The sequence below is a fragment of the Vanellus vanellus genome (assembly GCF_965231255.1).
Source record: "Vanellus vanellus genome assembly, chromosome: 9".
NCBI classification, from domain to species: domain Eukaryota; kingdom Metazoa; phylum Chordata; class Aves; order Charadriiformes; family Charadriidae; genus Vanellus; species Vanellus vanellus.
The window spans coordinates 11,973,419-11,988,828 of NC_138914.1; the positions used below are offsets into that span (position 1 = coordinate 11,973,419).

General features: G+C 47.3%; 1 protein-coding gene across 1 annotated transcript in view; it reads right to left on the reverse strand.

Annotated features, from left to right (window-relative positions):
* Positions 1-678: 678 nt before the first annotated feature.
* The window catches only part of PLXNB1 (plexin B1), a gene marked incomplete at its 3' end in the record, with an annotated part of 68,966 nt that continues 54,234 nt past the window's right edge, over positions 679-15,410 (reverse strand). The window contains exons 18-37 of the mRNA XM_082487743.1: positions 14,797-14,973; positions 14,434-14,602; positions 13,070-13,312; positions 11,548-11,724; positions 11,068-11,216; positions 10,579-10,679; positions 9,546-9,763; positions 9,177-9,355; positions 8,357-8,423; positions 7,627-7,773; positions 6,975-7,152; positions 5,980-6,083; positions 5,232-5,316; positions 4,331-4,497; positions 3,099-3,259; positions 2,721-2,868; positions 1,926-1,990; positions 1,760-1,835; positions 1,314-1,388; positions 679-783 (exon numbers count right to left, since the gene is read on the reverse strand). Coding sequence (XP_082343869.1) covers positions 679-783; positions 1,314-1,388; positions 1,760-1,835; positions 1,926-1,990; positions 2,721-2,868; positions 3,099-3,259; positions 4,331-4,497; positions 5,232-5,316; positions 5,980-6,083; positions 6,975-7,152; positions 7,627-7,773; positions 8,357-8,423; positions 9,177-9,355; positions 9,546-9,763; positions 10,579-10,679; positions 11,068-11,216; positions 11,548-11,724; positions 13,070-13,312; positions 14,434-14,602; positions 14,797-14,973 — 2,791 coding nt within the window. The remainder of the gene's footprint in view (positions 784-1,313; positions 1,389-1,759; positions 1,836-1,925; positions 1,991-2,720; positions 2,869-3,098; positions 3,260-4,330; positions 4,498-5,231; positions 5,317-5,979; positions 6,084-6,974; positions 7,153-7,626; positions 7,774-8,356; positions 8,424-9,176; positions 9,356-9,545; positions 9,764-10,578; positions 10,680-11,067; positions 11,217-11,547; positions 11,725-13,069; positions 13,313-14,433; positions 14,603-14,796; positions 14,974-15,410) is intronic.

A 15,410-nucleotide genomic window follows, 5' to 3' on the forward strand; every position in this document is an offset into this window, starting at 1 on the left:
GGCCCCTGGGCAAGCGCACATGCTGGTGAGCACGTTGCATCCAAGCAGGTGTCGCACATGAGCTGTCAGAGACCAGAACACCGGGGAGCAAGAGACCTTCGCCATCGGATGCTCTTCTTTCTCCATGCAGCATCTGGAACCAGTGAGGACATTGCTGCAAGGAAGTTTCTCAGGTGGGACACTGCAGGAGTGGTCGCTAGCTGGGGACAGAGGTTAGTACAGCTGTCAGCCCAGGGAAAGCTTCCTGCATCCTCGCAGAAGTGAGCGGTTGCAGCAGGGGAGTCTCCCAGCACTGGCAAGGGCATCCGTGCAAGACCGAGGACTCCACAGGCATGGTGCTCGGCGTTGTCACCTGGCTCTTCAACAACGTTGTTTGGAAACTTGGCACATTCATGTAACATCTGTAGGAAGAAGCTGTGTGGTCCCCCTGACAGTCTGCCAGAGGAAATCCAAAGTTTGGGGCTTTTTTGTGTTTTGCTTTTAAAAAGAAAAAAATGTAAAAAAAATAGTCTCTGAGATGCAAGGACGCTTGTACTTTGTACTGCCTTGGCCATCCCTGTTCATGTCACCCGTGGGTTCCTTGGAGAGTCTGGTTCCAATGGCAGCAGGACACCCTGTGTATAGCCAGGACGAGCACTGTCCCCGTTCAGCCAGGGGAGAGCAGTCTGTCTGCGCCTGTCACAAATCTGTGACTTTATTCTCCACAGCTGCTGCAATCTGTTGTAGTCTATATCCGAGCTGCATCTTCTGTGCTGTTGGGTCTTCTTCCAAGGCAGTAATGATCTGCAACGAGACAGAGCTCACTGGCAGCCTTCCTGCAGCACACAACACTGTCAACCAGCCCAACTCCACGCACAGTGGAGAGCCCCAAGCTGGAATCCAGCGTGCTCAAGACTAGAGTGGGTATGTAGTAATTCATCTCAAATTAACCACAAAGTAAGTATTCTAGATTCATCTTAATAACTTATAAACTTCATAGTGCAAAAAGAATGCTAAACTTTTCACATGAAAATGATATCTTTAGTAAATAAATCTGAGCTAACTGCATTTCATGTTTAAGTAGAATAATTGGATACCAGAGTCAAAAAAAAGAAGTGAACATGAAATCTCAACAGTCTCCAAGTTAGACATAAGTCCTTTTTTGTGATTTCCTCCTCCCTCTTTGATAAGGATAAAGCAAACTTATGACCTGGAAGCCCAATGAACCACCACACAGCGTTGTAATAGTCTGTCTGCTCTTAATTATTAATTTTTGTAGGTTTTTTGGTAAAAGGAGAAGGGCATGTTCAGACCTGCTGGAAACGCACACTCACCTGGTCATAGTACTTATTGATGTATTTGTACAATTCATGTAGAGCCACCAGGGAATTGAGGTCACCTGAGTAATTCTGAATAAGAGAGGAAGTTAGACAAAACCACAAGACACCTAACAATTGTTCTTCTAAATTCTGCATCCTCACAGCTCATTAGGAAATGTGCCTATTGCACAAAGCAACAGGAAAGGGAATTCACCAGGAGTTCCTAACGAAGGAAAAAATCACATGTACTCCTTGCCCTGAATCCTTGACTAGTCTTTTCTGTGCTAGCTGGGTAGACCCTCACCCTCCTTGTGGTGGGCAAAAGCAGAGCAGCCACTGGGAACGGTCAGAATGTCTGAGCAGAACTGCACACAGCTGGAATAGCTCATCTTTGCATTACTAACTTTCTCTTACAGGCACAGGTGAGGGGCCAGAGTAACTTGTGATATCATTTTATTTACCCGTGATAGCTCAGCCAGGGCAGAGTTCATCTCCTGGTCACTGGCAGAGATGGTCTGACGAATGTCTGCATAATACCTGTATAATGGTACACAGACAATTAGCATATTGTTCCTCCTAGCATCCTTCTTACTGCTTAAACTACGACTCCTCACATTCATTTCTTACCTTTCCACCATCTGCTTGTAGCGAGGAATGTCCCGGGCATAGAGCAGCTTATTGATCGGAGAGTCCTTGAACATCCAAAACCAGAATTAATCAATCAAAACCAAAAAGCTCCTTCATCATGCTGTGGACTAACCTTAGCCAGTAACACCATCACTGCTATTTTCTGTCATTCATTCAGGATTGGGAATATTTGTCCTCTGTATGGAAAGGCACTTCAAATACCAGGCTCCCTTCTCATGGTTCCTCAGACTGCATTACTAGATGTGTTGGTGAAGGGACCTCTGGGATCCCTAGTCCAGCCTTCCACTTGGGGCTGGGTGATCACCAGAATGAGATCACATCAGCTATGGCTTTGCATAGCTGATTCCTGAAATCCTCCAGAGATCCACCCATTCCGTCTCTGGTGACCTGTGCAGGACTGTTTCACTCTTGGCACAGGGTGAGTAGTGGTGGTAAAAAGTTTTTCTAACGGCCAATCTGAATCCCCCAAGATGCATCCTGTGACTTACGCTGTCTGCCACAGCCAGCTAGAGTTTAGCTCTGTCCCCCAAGTAGCTGTAAGCTGTAAATAAAAAGCACCCCTCAACAACTTCTTCTGTGTGCTAAACAAAATCAGCTCCTCCCTCCTCTCTTCCCAGGAGTCCCCATCACTCTCCAGTGCTCCAATGGCAAATGGGAGCAAGGATGGGCCTGGTCTGCTGTCCCAGAGGTGCTACTTAAACATTACTGCCTTCCTGGGGCAGCACTTGCTCCACTATCTGTGCCAACCATGCTCCCTTCTCCCTCTGGACTTACCCGCCCTAACTTATGGTCAGCTATTGTACAGGAGTCCATGAAGGTCTGTGCAATGACCAGGAGCACAGCATCTACGTTATCTGATGTCTGCACATCAAAAACAAACTGGGGATTCTTGATAATGTTGATCCAGAACCGCAGAGGCAGGCTGCAGAGAAGACAGAAGCGCAACAGGGTATCAAAGGTAGCAGCTATGGTGCTGAAAGATACTCTGTACATTACTGCATCTCCCAGTTTCGCACTTCCAGCAAAACCAGCTTTCCATACCATGCTCTGCTGCCTTGCACTCCCATTTTGCACCTCCTCAATAGGCAAAGGTGGCCATCAGCTCTAGACAGCTTAGCTGTGCCTCCTCGACAGCCCACAGGAACACCATACCTGTTTGTCTTCCAAATATGGATGGTCTCAGGGTCTGCGATCCCATAGTGTATTGCCTGCTCATCCAACAGGTCAAAGAAGTATTTGACTGCCAGAGGGACAGGGCGGTTGGTACTGAGGATCACCTGGAACAAGTCATCCACAAACTTCTGCAGAGTGCCCTGTGGAGAACCGAGCAGGGCAAGAGTCAGCACAGGCAGACGAGAGTGGAGGGCCCAGGCCTCACGCAGACGGGCGGTTACCCTCTTCTGCTCAGCAACCTCCCCATACCCATCCAAAGCTACCTCCCCTCCGCTGCAGGGAGTGGCAGCAAAGGCAAAAGGAGGCCCCAGGGGTTTCTGGAGCAGAGGCCTGGGAGAAGCTCATGAACAAAGCAAAACCCAGAGGGGAGTCAGATGTACTCAGAGCCACTGCAGGTAACGGGGCTTGCTACAGAGGAGAGAGCTTGCAACATGACAGAATGGCACTGAACTGTAGAGACTGCCTAGTGGAGGAGGACTGCTGGTTGCCAGCAGCTGTATCCAGCCGGACAGGAACAAGGAGAAGAGGTTTGCTCAGCAGCAAGAGGAAGGTCAGTAAATGTAGGAAGAACACAGGCACTGCCGGGCTAAGTGCCTGGGCTGTCCCTTGAGGAATGGTACTACTACAGACAGGGCACTGCTGGAGAACCTGGGTGACAAAAGCTGATCCTTTGTTGAGAACAGAGCAGAAGGACAAGTTCCTGGGTCAATTTTTTTTAACAATGACACTGGAATAAACCAAAAAGAAGAATGTGAGCAGACACTATGACTGATTTATGACTGCAGCTGAATCTGTACATGGCTGGTATGTACTATTAGCATCATCTTGCTGCAGCAGGTAGCAGGTCATTCCTATCTTCTTGGCCCTGGGTGGGGTGGAAGGTGAGCAGACATGGCAGCCCAGTGGACACTGCTGCCAAAGAAACTCTGCTGTGAAGCACGGGGTACCTGCTTTTTTTCTATGGGGCACACAGACAAACGTGGGGTGGATGCAGGGATAAAACCATTTCTCACTCTCCTAGAGGCTCTGCAAAACTTAACCCATTAGTAGAAGTTTGGCACCGCAGTGCTGGGATTGGAGGGGAAAAAAACAGCACGTGTGTCAACCCAGACAAAGGGGCTCTTCATCTTCATACACACCCCCTGCAATATGCCAGGGGATATGAAGGAAGGCAAGATCCCAAGCACAGCACAATCTGTGCTTCTTCTCACCTTCATTGAGAGCAGACGTGTCAAATAGATCTCCGGGATTGCCTTGGCTCGCTCTCGATCTCTTAAGCTCCCACGCCGATGCTTGGGAAGCTCTGGCTCTTCTGTTGGTTTTACCAGGTGCCAAAGTTTGATCCCACCTTCATCTGCATCCTCCAGCATTGGTGTTTCTAAAACAAGCAATTGTTTGCAGATGAGTGTCAGTTCTGTGACAGTACAGCTTGGCCAGGTGATCCCCAAGGAAACAAGATTTCACAGTATAATAGAAACACAAGGGGGAAGGAACCTCTGGAGGCCTCTATCCAGCCTTCTGCACAGAGTACAACTGTTGCCAGCATTACTGCAAGTTGTCTTTGTCCACCCAAAACCTTCAAGGTCTTGGAAACTTCCGCAGACAGAGATCCCCCACTGCCCCAGTGGTCTGTTCCAGGGCTGCACCACCATTTTTCTGAAGTTTTTATTCCATGAACACTTTGAACCTGTTAAGCTGCAGCCCATGGCTATTGTCCCTTGTGCCACAGGAGTATCCATGGAGCTGTTTGCTCTTCCAGGCAGTAAGGTAACTCCCTGGTGTCCCATCACCACCCTCAGGCCACACTCAGCACCTGAAGGTATTAAGACTCCTTCAAGTTGCAGGCTGTGCTCAGCCCTAGAGAGTCAGAACTAGAGAATTCTGCTTATCCTGTATTTTCATGCCCAGCCTGGCTTTCCTTTACTCTTATGCTTTTTTGCTTTTCTCTCATCTCACCTGCCCAAACTTTCAATTTCCTGACAGTTTTATGAGGGTCCAAATCATGTATCAGCCTTCTGTAGCAGCATGAAGTTGGGGCTATGGCAAGAGACTTGTCCCACTAACTGGCAACTTCTATAAAATCACTTTATGAGAACAGGACATCAAACTCACTTTCTCCTGGGATGTAATCCTGATTCTCCCTATGGATGTGTTTGGTCATGCGTGGGACCAGTGCTACTGTTGCTCCATCAGGCACCTGCACACAAGCAAAAGTCAACATTCAAAACAAGTGGCATGTTTCTCATTAGCACAACAGGCGAGTGCTTGTAGACCAAAACAGACTATACCGTAACTAGAAATAGGGACAGAAACAAGGATTTGGGACACCATCACCGTCTTTCCTGATGGTGGGATAATCCTGTTTGTAGCAATTAAAAAACTGACATGCAAAGTATGATGAAGATAATACTCAGGGACTGAAGTCATTCACATCTAGAACAGGTTGCAGCAAGGTATGACATACTGGCGCGAGATAACACATTGGTGCAAGGTAGTTAAAAAACCTCCTCTTTCCATTCCTAGAAGCTACTTCACATATCAGTGCACCATCACCTACTCAGTGATTTGGACTGGAACATTATCAGATCCAGCAGCATCGCCTTCAACAGCCACCAGGCATGAACTTGTCCATCTCCTTCCAAGCTCTACACCTGCCCACATCTCAAGTGCAGATTAAGGAGGGGGCTATGCTTCTTGAAGTCAGAGTGCAGGTCACAGCACTGACTGAATTTGAATATGCTGCTGCAAGAAAGCTCTGACCTTTTGACGGTGATCCACCAGGAGCCAGAGGCACAAATAGAGCATAACGGTGTGTAGAAGATGAGAGGAGAGACAAGGCAATGATAGGCTGAGTTCTGACCTTGTAATGCTGAAGAGTGTTCAGGCGTTTCCAAGTTCCTTGAACAACAGATGTCACATCCTCATCAGACAGTATCAGATGACCTGCTAGCCCTGATCTCCACTCTACAGCCATTAAAACACAGAAAATGAAAAGATAAACTGTTAATTGGAGGCATCTCTGAAGTCTGCTGTGCTTCAACTTGGCTGACCTTGTTACACACCCACTGAGCCTCGTCAACCTTTACCCATGTTACTTCACGGACAACATAACCTGAGCAAGTGCCTGTAACAATGCTGAGTCCTGTAGTCACAGGACAGTCTCTCCGAGCGCAGGGACAGGCGGCCCCATGGCCTTCCAGGTTCCACTCACCAAGTTCCTACAAATTCTGTCAGATTGTGACTCTTCAAGCAGGTGATTCAAACTACAAATATGTACCCGCAGTCCTTATTAGCTACTATTCCCCAAGTACCTGCTTATCTATAAATGTCACCACTATTCAGCAACAGCCAAAGAATTAAGATGATGGAAAACTGAGTGTTTTCCCACACAAACTAAGTCCTACCTTTCATTAACCACTGTGGGCAAAATCCTCCCTGACATACATTACTGAGATGCTGCCACTGACTTCACTGGCAGGAAGAGCCAGACTATGACTATAGCATCTCTGTGACGCACTCAGATTGTCCTCCCCTCCTACACATTCTCCACGTTTGTTTTTTTTCCCTGTGTCCCCTTGCCCAAGCCATTGCCATGGTCCAAGTCTGGCAAAGAACACCATGAAATGGAAGAGGCTGGACCCAGCTGCTTCTTTCTCACCCCTGCCTCTTGCTGTTAGCCTCTTTCCTGCATCATGCCCTGTTGGGTCCAGCCAGAGTGCAAGATCCTCGGTCAGCGACCATGCACACTCAGCAGAGAATGACAAATGTCATGCATGTCAGGGCGGTGTGCACAGATAGCAAACAGCCACTCTTCCACTTGCCTACTGAGTTTTGGCACCAAGGAGTTCTGCTTACCGAGGTCCAGGGTGTCTGGGTCTGGTCGGTGACAGTATGGCGTCCCTTTGTAGATCTGATCTAGAATTTTCTCCTTCACCTGTGTTATAGTGTCACAGTCTAACACTTTTGCAGAAATCCCTTGGGAGTCCTCTGCCCCTCCTGAAGCAACTCCTGCTTGCGTCAAAGCATTTAATGTCTGGGGAAGAAAAGGTCACAGCTACTCAGCTGATAAGATTACATCTGACGCATTTACACCTTTGATGGTTGGCATTAAGGTAAGTTAACTACTAGTCCTTTCACTGGAAGAGTTTCGGAAAAGAAAACATCACAGATGTTAAACACTCGTTCTCAGTCTGGTGTCAAGAGCTGGAAGCCTGTTCAACAGCGTTGGGGAGGGGTTTTGGTGTGCCATCAGCAATTTCATCCCCTTATTTCTAGGCACAGCACAGTGCATGCACAGGGTTACTGTGGTGATGGCTCCTATCAGCCTAGGGCAAAAGTGCCTGATTTAGCAGAGCTCTTGCTCATCTAAGGAGTTGTGCTGCCAGGATAAACCTGGCTCCCAGGAGACAGTGGCAGGATGCTGCACTTCTGCCTCAATAATGGGAGCAGAGACATTCAGCCCTGTTGCACTGGAGAGCCCAGAGGGAACAAATGATTTGGTGCTTACCAGAGTTCGGTATTCCAGGTCCTCTCTCAAAAGGCGGTTGTCGTTCAGGGTATATTTGGCTTTCCCTGTCACCCAGTCAACTGGCCCTTTGTCCACCTGGTGTTTGATTCCTCGAAACAGCATGTAAAGGGGCTCCCCGACAGAATCCTGGCACAGAAAGGAAGGAGTTTCACCTGAGAGAAGTTCATGTTTCCAAGCCATTGGGCTCTGCTGGCAGGAGCAAGATGGACACCCAAGCAGAGGAGGAGCAGGACTGAGGATACAGCAGCTAAGCCACAGCAGGCAAAGACAGAGCCTCTGCCGACAGCTCCTGCTCCATGCACAGGGGAAGTGCACAGGCTGACTACCAGGCGGATGCACAAAACCCAGGCGTTGCTCTGCCTCCGCATCACTACTCTGAGAGACTGTCCTGACCACCCCCTCTCCAAGAAAGGAATTAGATCAGAATCTGTCCTCCCCATGAACAGACCAGCCTATGGCCAGAGCATCTCAAGATAAAGGAGGTAGGCTGAGCCCTCCATGATCTGGTGAGACAGCCTGGAAACAAGGAGCAGCATCAATGCTGATTTAAGCGTCCCTGTCCCCAGTGAACAGCCCAGCTCTCTCATTCCTCACCCTCAAATACAGGATGACTCTGGCAGTATTTCAGCTACAAGTGAGGCACAAAGCAAAGGTGTGGCTGTCTCCCCTCTTTTGGCCCCTCTACACCACAAAGGGACAAAGAGCTCACCCTCACAAATGCGTACAGGCAGATGGACATCCAGTTGGTTAACAGCTTCTCTACCACTGTTTCTGTCCTGAAAGAGAGCATGAGGTTGGTCACAGGAATAAGGTGCAGAACAGGGAGGGATTTGAAGATAAAGATCACTCCCCTTGAGAAAAGAGCACACTAAACGATGATATAGGATGAAGGGAGAGAAATAAAAGAAAAAAAAAGGAAAAAGGACTTTAGAGTAGTAATGTTAATGCTTTTGATAGCACTTATTTGAGGCACTTTTCAGCCTGAAGGAGGCACCAAACTACTGAAGTGGAGAGACAAGCAAGCAGGGGACAGAGGCAAGCCTCTGGTAGGTCTCAAACAAGGGAAATTTGTTCAGGTCAGAAGGATGGAAGACAGGAGGCTAATGGGGATCCAAACATAGGAGATATTTCAGTTTAGCTTCCAAACAAGGCATGACTGTGAGCACAGGGACCTCTAAAGAGCAAAGTGAGATTATTAGACTTGGCAGAGCCCTAGTACCCAAACACAAGGAGAGAGTTAATGTACAGGAGCTTCAGAAAAAGAGTAACCTGGGGTGGGCAACTTCAGCTGCCTACTCTTTTCATACCTTTCCTGCTATATTCCCTACCAATTGTTGACTGGAGAGAGGGGTATCATTACTACTGCTTCCTCCTGTTTGATGTGTGTTGAATGGACACACACCGGTCTTACAGCTGCAACCCATGCCATGACATTATCCTACTCACAGGAGTTTCAGAGCTTGCTAGCTGGGTAAAAAGGCTCTGCCCCCTCAGGTAGCTCACAGTGGGACCATGGCTGGCTCACTCACCTCCGCAGCATCAGCTTGGGGTTCTTGGCCACATACTGCTCCACAAGGTCATTCAGGAGTGTTTTGAGGATGTCAGTGAAGTACTCCAGCTTCCCATGCAGCGACACAGTGAGCAATGATGCTACATAGGCCCGGTCTCTTGGAGAGAAAGTGCGCTGGATTTCCAGAGTGTGGATGAACTGGTGGGAAGAGAGATAAGCCAGTGTGTAAATCTGCTGAAAACAAGGCAGTCACAGCTACTGGCTCTTGGAAGAAGTGGTGGTGTGGGGAGCTATTCAGGAATGAGCTTTAACAGACACTGCCTGCTTCCTGCCGCCAGCAACGTGGTCCTGACCCCAAACAGGCAGCAAGCAGATAGAGGGACATTACCTTGGTGAGGAAGAGCTTGCTATTGAGCAGGTTGGAGAGCTGGACCAAGCCCTGCTCCACAGTTTGCCGCCGGCACTCAGGGATGTCCAGGTCCCTTTGCAGTGGTGACTCACGGTGGCCCGGGAAGAAAATGCGCTCTGCATAGGACTTGTAGTCCAAGAAGGGGATTCCTGTGCCCACAAGGTCACTTGTGAGGTCCATCATCTCAGTCATCAGGTCTAAGGGAAAGGAAACACCCATGAGGTTGACTACACAACTGACGGTGCAGAGCATGAGGTGAGTGCAGGAACTAGGGCCAGCAGGATGGGATCAAGGAAGAGGAAGAATGTTTCCTGTCAGGAAGAAGCACATTGGGGTCCCATTGCTAGAACATTTAAAACTAGACTAGGCACTGGGAGAAACTGCATGAGGAAACTTCCAGCCTTGAGGAGGAACCAAAAGGTGAATTTGGTGATTACTCTCATTTACAGTCAGGGGCTGGCTTCCAATTTTATAAAGAGGAAGCCGCTGCTCAGCACAGATCTGTGGTTACAGGCTTTACCTACATTAGGGATAGAGTATTAGAAATCTCCTGCTCCTCAGTGCTTCCCACATCAGTTGGAGATTACAGTCTGAGTCACCTGCACAGTTTCAGAGCCCCAGGTCTCCCACACAAGGGCTCACTGTTGTAAGCAGCTGAAGTACAAGGTTTGCGGGCCCAGAACACGGGATGTAATTCAACTTGCCCTACACAAAGACTGGACTAGCTGTCCTTAAGATCTCTCCAAGTGTGCTGTCTTGACCTTTAGCTCTTCATCTGAGCCTGGAGGATGAACTGGAGAATCAGAGGGGCCTGTATAGATCACTGTGCTCTGAATTAAAGAAAAGAATTAAAAATGGAAGAATTTGGCTATATGTTTCAATGCACTGGCACAGGATAAAGTTATTGCCTGCTCTGAGCTACCCAAACAAGTATGCAGGAAGAGAGGTAGGGCTAACAGTGGTTCTTCAAACTTCCCTGAAGCTGCAAGAATCTAGGAGCTCAGTGACTGACCTGTGAATTCCTTTTTGCATCTGTCCCGAACACTTGTTTCCAGATTTTCCAGCTGGATTTGAACTTTCTTGTAGTCCCTCAGAGCTTGTTTGCTTTTCCTCCTGCAATAAGAAGCAGAATTGTTCCCAGTGGCCCCAGCCCAGGGATTGTCCTTGCCAACTGTTGTGTTGCTGCCAAAGACTCCAGGGCAACCAGTGCTGAGGTGATTTCTACTGAACATCTTTGCAGAATACCAAACAGAGTTCTGTAAACTAGATGTGTCTCTTGGAGTACCTATTAGGTGTGGGCTCTGAATAAACCATAGTGCAGGCTGTGACCAGCAGGTGCAACATGCCTCACACACCCAACACCACCAGGGACTCAGAATTTGGCACAAAACAAAGAAAACTGGGACCTTGTTTAGGCCCAAGATGCACACACTTGGCCACATCCACTGAATAATGTTGTAGAGGAACTTAAAAGACCTCGTACAATGCCCGAGTTTCTTACCTGTATATGAATACAATGACCAGAACAATCAGTGCCACGAAGGATGCACCAACACCCAAACCAATCTGTGCTTCCAGCGGGAAGGTGAGCTGGCTTTCTGTGTCGTACTGCACTCGGCCCAGGAGGAAGTTCAGGTTTCCCATCTGTACCTGTAAGAAAGCATGTGCCATGACATAAGCTCAGTGCAATGAAATGCAAGCCACAGGGCTTCTCCAGAATGGGTACAGGTGGCATACAGCTCTCTAGCAAAGCAGTCCCACAGCACCACTTCTGAACCCAGCTATACCATTTGCTTTCAGGCAATGTTTGGCACATAAGAGTACAGTTGAGAACAAAAGTAGCTCCTTGCCACCCGTGGTACTTCCCCCCTGTCCCCTACCAGGGCTTCTGCCTCTCCTCCACTTCCCGTCCCACTCCCTGCTTCTGCCACTACTTCTTGCTTGTGCTTCAACAAACAGGATTTCTTGCGGTACATCCTACCGTGAACTCCGGGAGCAAGTCTGTGCCCTCCCGCTTTGTGCGGTGCCGCGGAGCTGGCTGCTCAGAGGGAGGCTCACAGTAGAGATGATTCCTTGTTAGTGTCTTCACCACACAGATTCCTTCCCCAATCATAGCCATAACTTCATCCTTGGAAATAGCCAGATCTAGGTTTTCCCCCTGGAACAGATGTGGAACAGCACATCAAATTGGGGAAAAAAACAACTTTGTATTTCCATGGCTCCAGAGAAGATGAAGGAGATCAACACCATAGGATGAAAGCAGCTTTCTTCTCCTCTGACTAAGCTGGCATCTGATTTGGCCACAGAAGTTCATTTTGTAAGCTAAAAAATTCACTTGCATATAATTTAGATTACAGCTTTAGGACCCGCAGCATGCTGCATAAGTACAGTTATAAATAGCCTGTCTTCTTAAGGCTCTTCAGACACAGCACAACTAAGCTCAACTCTTCACTCTGTGTGGATATGCATATATACATACACACAATGTGTATATATTTAAAAAGGTAGTCTCATGTCAGTTAACCTAAGCACTCAGGTGAGTCAATCAATGCCTTTCAAAGGTGTAACACATTTATACTGTTATTCTTATCTGCTACACAAATCTGCTTTAATTTGGGGGGATTAAGCCTTTTTTTTTTTTTTTTTAACTAAACCATGTTGACTGATGTTAATTACATTTTTAAGTTTTAATGCTTTCTAAGATGAATCCTGCAGCAGTGTTTTCATGCTTTTGCCCAGAGCTCTGTCAGGGTATCCTGACAGGTTGGTGGATCAACCTCTTTGCTCTTTGAAAGCTTGCATCTTTTTAGTTCTCTTTCACTCTTCTCAAATTGCCCTGTTTCTTTAAGATGCATTTAATACCAATGGCAGGCAGTCTAGACATTTCTAGATTAGTACATCCTCACAGTTTTTACTCATATGCGAAAAAAGAGCAAGTGGAAAAAGTGCATCTCCAACTGCAGCCATTAACTTTCTTAATGGGTACTGGACTAGAAAGTACCTTTCCATACAAAGGAAATACCTCAGAGATTTTTTTTCTCGCATGTACAGAAGACAACATTAGCCACTCTACCCCTCTGTGTCATCTTTAGAGTGATTCTCCTACCTCCACCTAGTAACAGATCTTCCCTACTGCTGGGATTCTTCTACTCCTAAGTTGCTTCTAGAGGAATCTTAAGAAGTTATGAAAAAGGCAGAAGCTGAGAATAGGATGTGGGTTTTATTTAGTACTAATATCTAATATACAAATAGTTTATTAGGATTAAAAATAAAAAAGCACATGAAGCCCTTAATGATTTAGGGGCTCAAGAGGTTTTTTTCGATGCACTCTTTTCCCTCTTCTTACGTACCGTTTCTCATAGGCCAAAGTAGATGTGCAGTGGCAGGTTGTAAGCCTGTCAAATATTTCAGAACTTTGGCTGCTGCATGACATCAATTTAAAACGCTCAGGTTAGAAACAACTTTGTACAAGGAATATTATTTCCAGCTATTTTTTGTGTTACCTCCACAGAGATGACGCTTCCTGGCTTGTGACGATATGGTTTGGCAGGGTCTTCAGCATTCAGTGGTTTTAGGATAGGGTTGACTTCGTAAGAGAAAGGCATGGGATGCAATGAGTTGAAATCAAAGCTCAGATTATCCAGAATAAATTCCAGTTTGATATGGACAGTCCGCAACAGCAGGTTAATGGCTGGAGTTTTGCACAGGATCAGGTAGGAGGAGTTAACAAGACATGGTTCTTCAAACTAAACATGAAAGGCAAAAAAAGCGTCAGTAGTGAAGAACTACTGCTTCTCCTGCAGCTTTGCAATACTTCCCAACCCTGAGCAATCTGGGGCCAGTCTGCATTCCTCTCATCTGGAGCAATGCCAGAGGAACTCTGCTTAATTGTAGAGGGGGAAAAAAAAAAATTCAACACCTGAGGAATTCCCCATGTTCCTCTAAAGAAAGTTTTCATAGCACTAGTTTCGTTGCAAGTACCTAGGTCTCAGCAGTGGGAATTAGCTCTGACATTCTCCCGGCAGCAAATTCTTGAGAGGCATCAGCTTAAGATCTCCCTGCTCTGACAGAACGGGACCGAAGACCTTCAATGCAAGGCTGGTTTCCTAGTCTGAATGCTTTTGTGAAAGAAGTGTTCCTTCATCTGGTTGGATATGTTCCATTTCACATTTGGTGAAAGTATTAGAGTCCGTTTTTTTTCTCCCCTACAGCCACAAATGCCTTCCTAAGAACATGGGTAAAACCAGCTGTTATTGCTGCATGGGCATCAGCAGCATATTCTTCCAGTTTACGTACAGGCAGCCCTCCATCAATAATGCAAATCCTTCTTGTACTTTGGCTACCAAACACCCTGTACTTCTACAAATTCTGCAGCATGCTCTGACTTTCATGATCACATCAATACCTCTGTAGTGACCCATCCCAGGACACTGGCAGCAGGAGAGCAGAACACGTTGGTGGAACTGGTAATTTCACCAAACTCTGCCTGTTTTTGTATCTCAGAGTGAAAAAGAGCCCAGGGGCTATAGAGATGGAGTGAACTATGCAAAAGGAAGAGTCTGGAGCCACATGAGCTCTCTAGCTCAGCTGTAGATTTCTTTATTTCCACACTGCTGCTCTCCTGTTTGTGTCCCACATCACAAGTCCTGCACAACTCTACGCAGAGGCAGACCCAAGTCATGGAAAAGTTTGTGAGAGTGCTTAATCTCAGTCTGGCAGAGAACACTTCCATTTGGTCATGACTCTTGCCAGGCAGATAGCAGCAAGAGGTGGGGGGAAAAGCCTTAGGAAAAGAAAATCTGCCTCTCCAGAGCAACACATCAACCCTTATACACCCTCAGCTCCACTGAACTCTTTGCCATGCTACCTGCTGGACGCTGCACAGAGCATCCTCAGGGCACTCAGTGTCTGGGATGATTCTGCGCCATCGTCCCAGTCCTCGGCGCCGGCGTTCAGATGGAGAAACTGTAACTCGGATCTTCGGTTTCTGCACAACATCCAAGTTGTATCCATGAACTCTGAGCACTCTCCCTCCACTGAAAGAGAAAAGTAGCTGATCTCACTCACCTATTATTCATTAGCTCTGTCTTGTACATGATCCCACCATTCTGCTTATGCTCATTCCTACTAGCCTGACTTTACCCCAAAGCGCAACTCAAACAAATGCCATTGGTGCTGTAGTACCTGCCTCAGCACACAGCCCTGGGGAAGGCATACTCAGTCTTTCTACCTGAGGAAGCTTTTAGGTGGCTCTGCAAAAGTGATGTTGGGATCCAGAGTGTATCTGAAGAGGGATCCTTCCAATCTCCGCTCTTGGTCCCCATATTTGATAGTGACTGGGAGTTCTGCAGACACATTGCTGGGACTCGTCTGGCATGCCAGCTGATCCTCTGTCATCTCAGAGAGACTTGGAGAGAGAGAAGAGAGAACAAGGGATTAACACAGCCACTGTAGAGACAGATTTTACAGTACTATGCCTTGCTCTTTGCAGACAGGCTGCAAACCTCTTCTGTTTTTTTTCCTAAATTTAATGCTGAAAGGTCTTGTGCCTTATCTAAGCAAGCAATAATCACTGGGCAGTTGTCAGTGAGCAGCACGTGGACAAAAAGCAGGTACAGCCACTGTCCAGACTGAAGAGACTGGAAGCATGCTACCAAGGCATGTGCACCCTCTCACCAGCAGTGCTGTCAGGTGTACGTGTCCCAGGGTGCAAGAGAACAAGCAGCTCTTAGTGTTAGTCTGCAGCAGTCAATTGCAGTTCCCCATTAGCAAAAGCAGAGCTGTCAGGATGGGGCATAGTCCTGTCAAAAGACATGCAGAACAGAGGCCATGAAGCACTGTTCA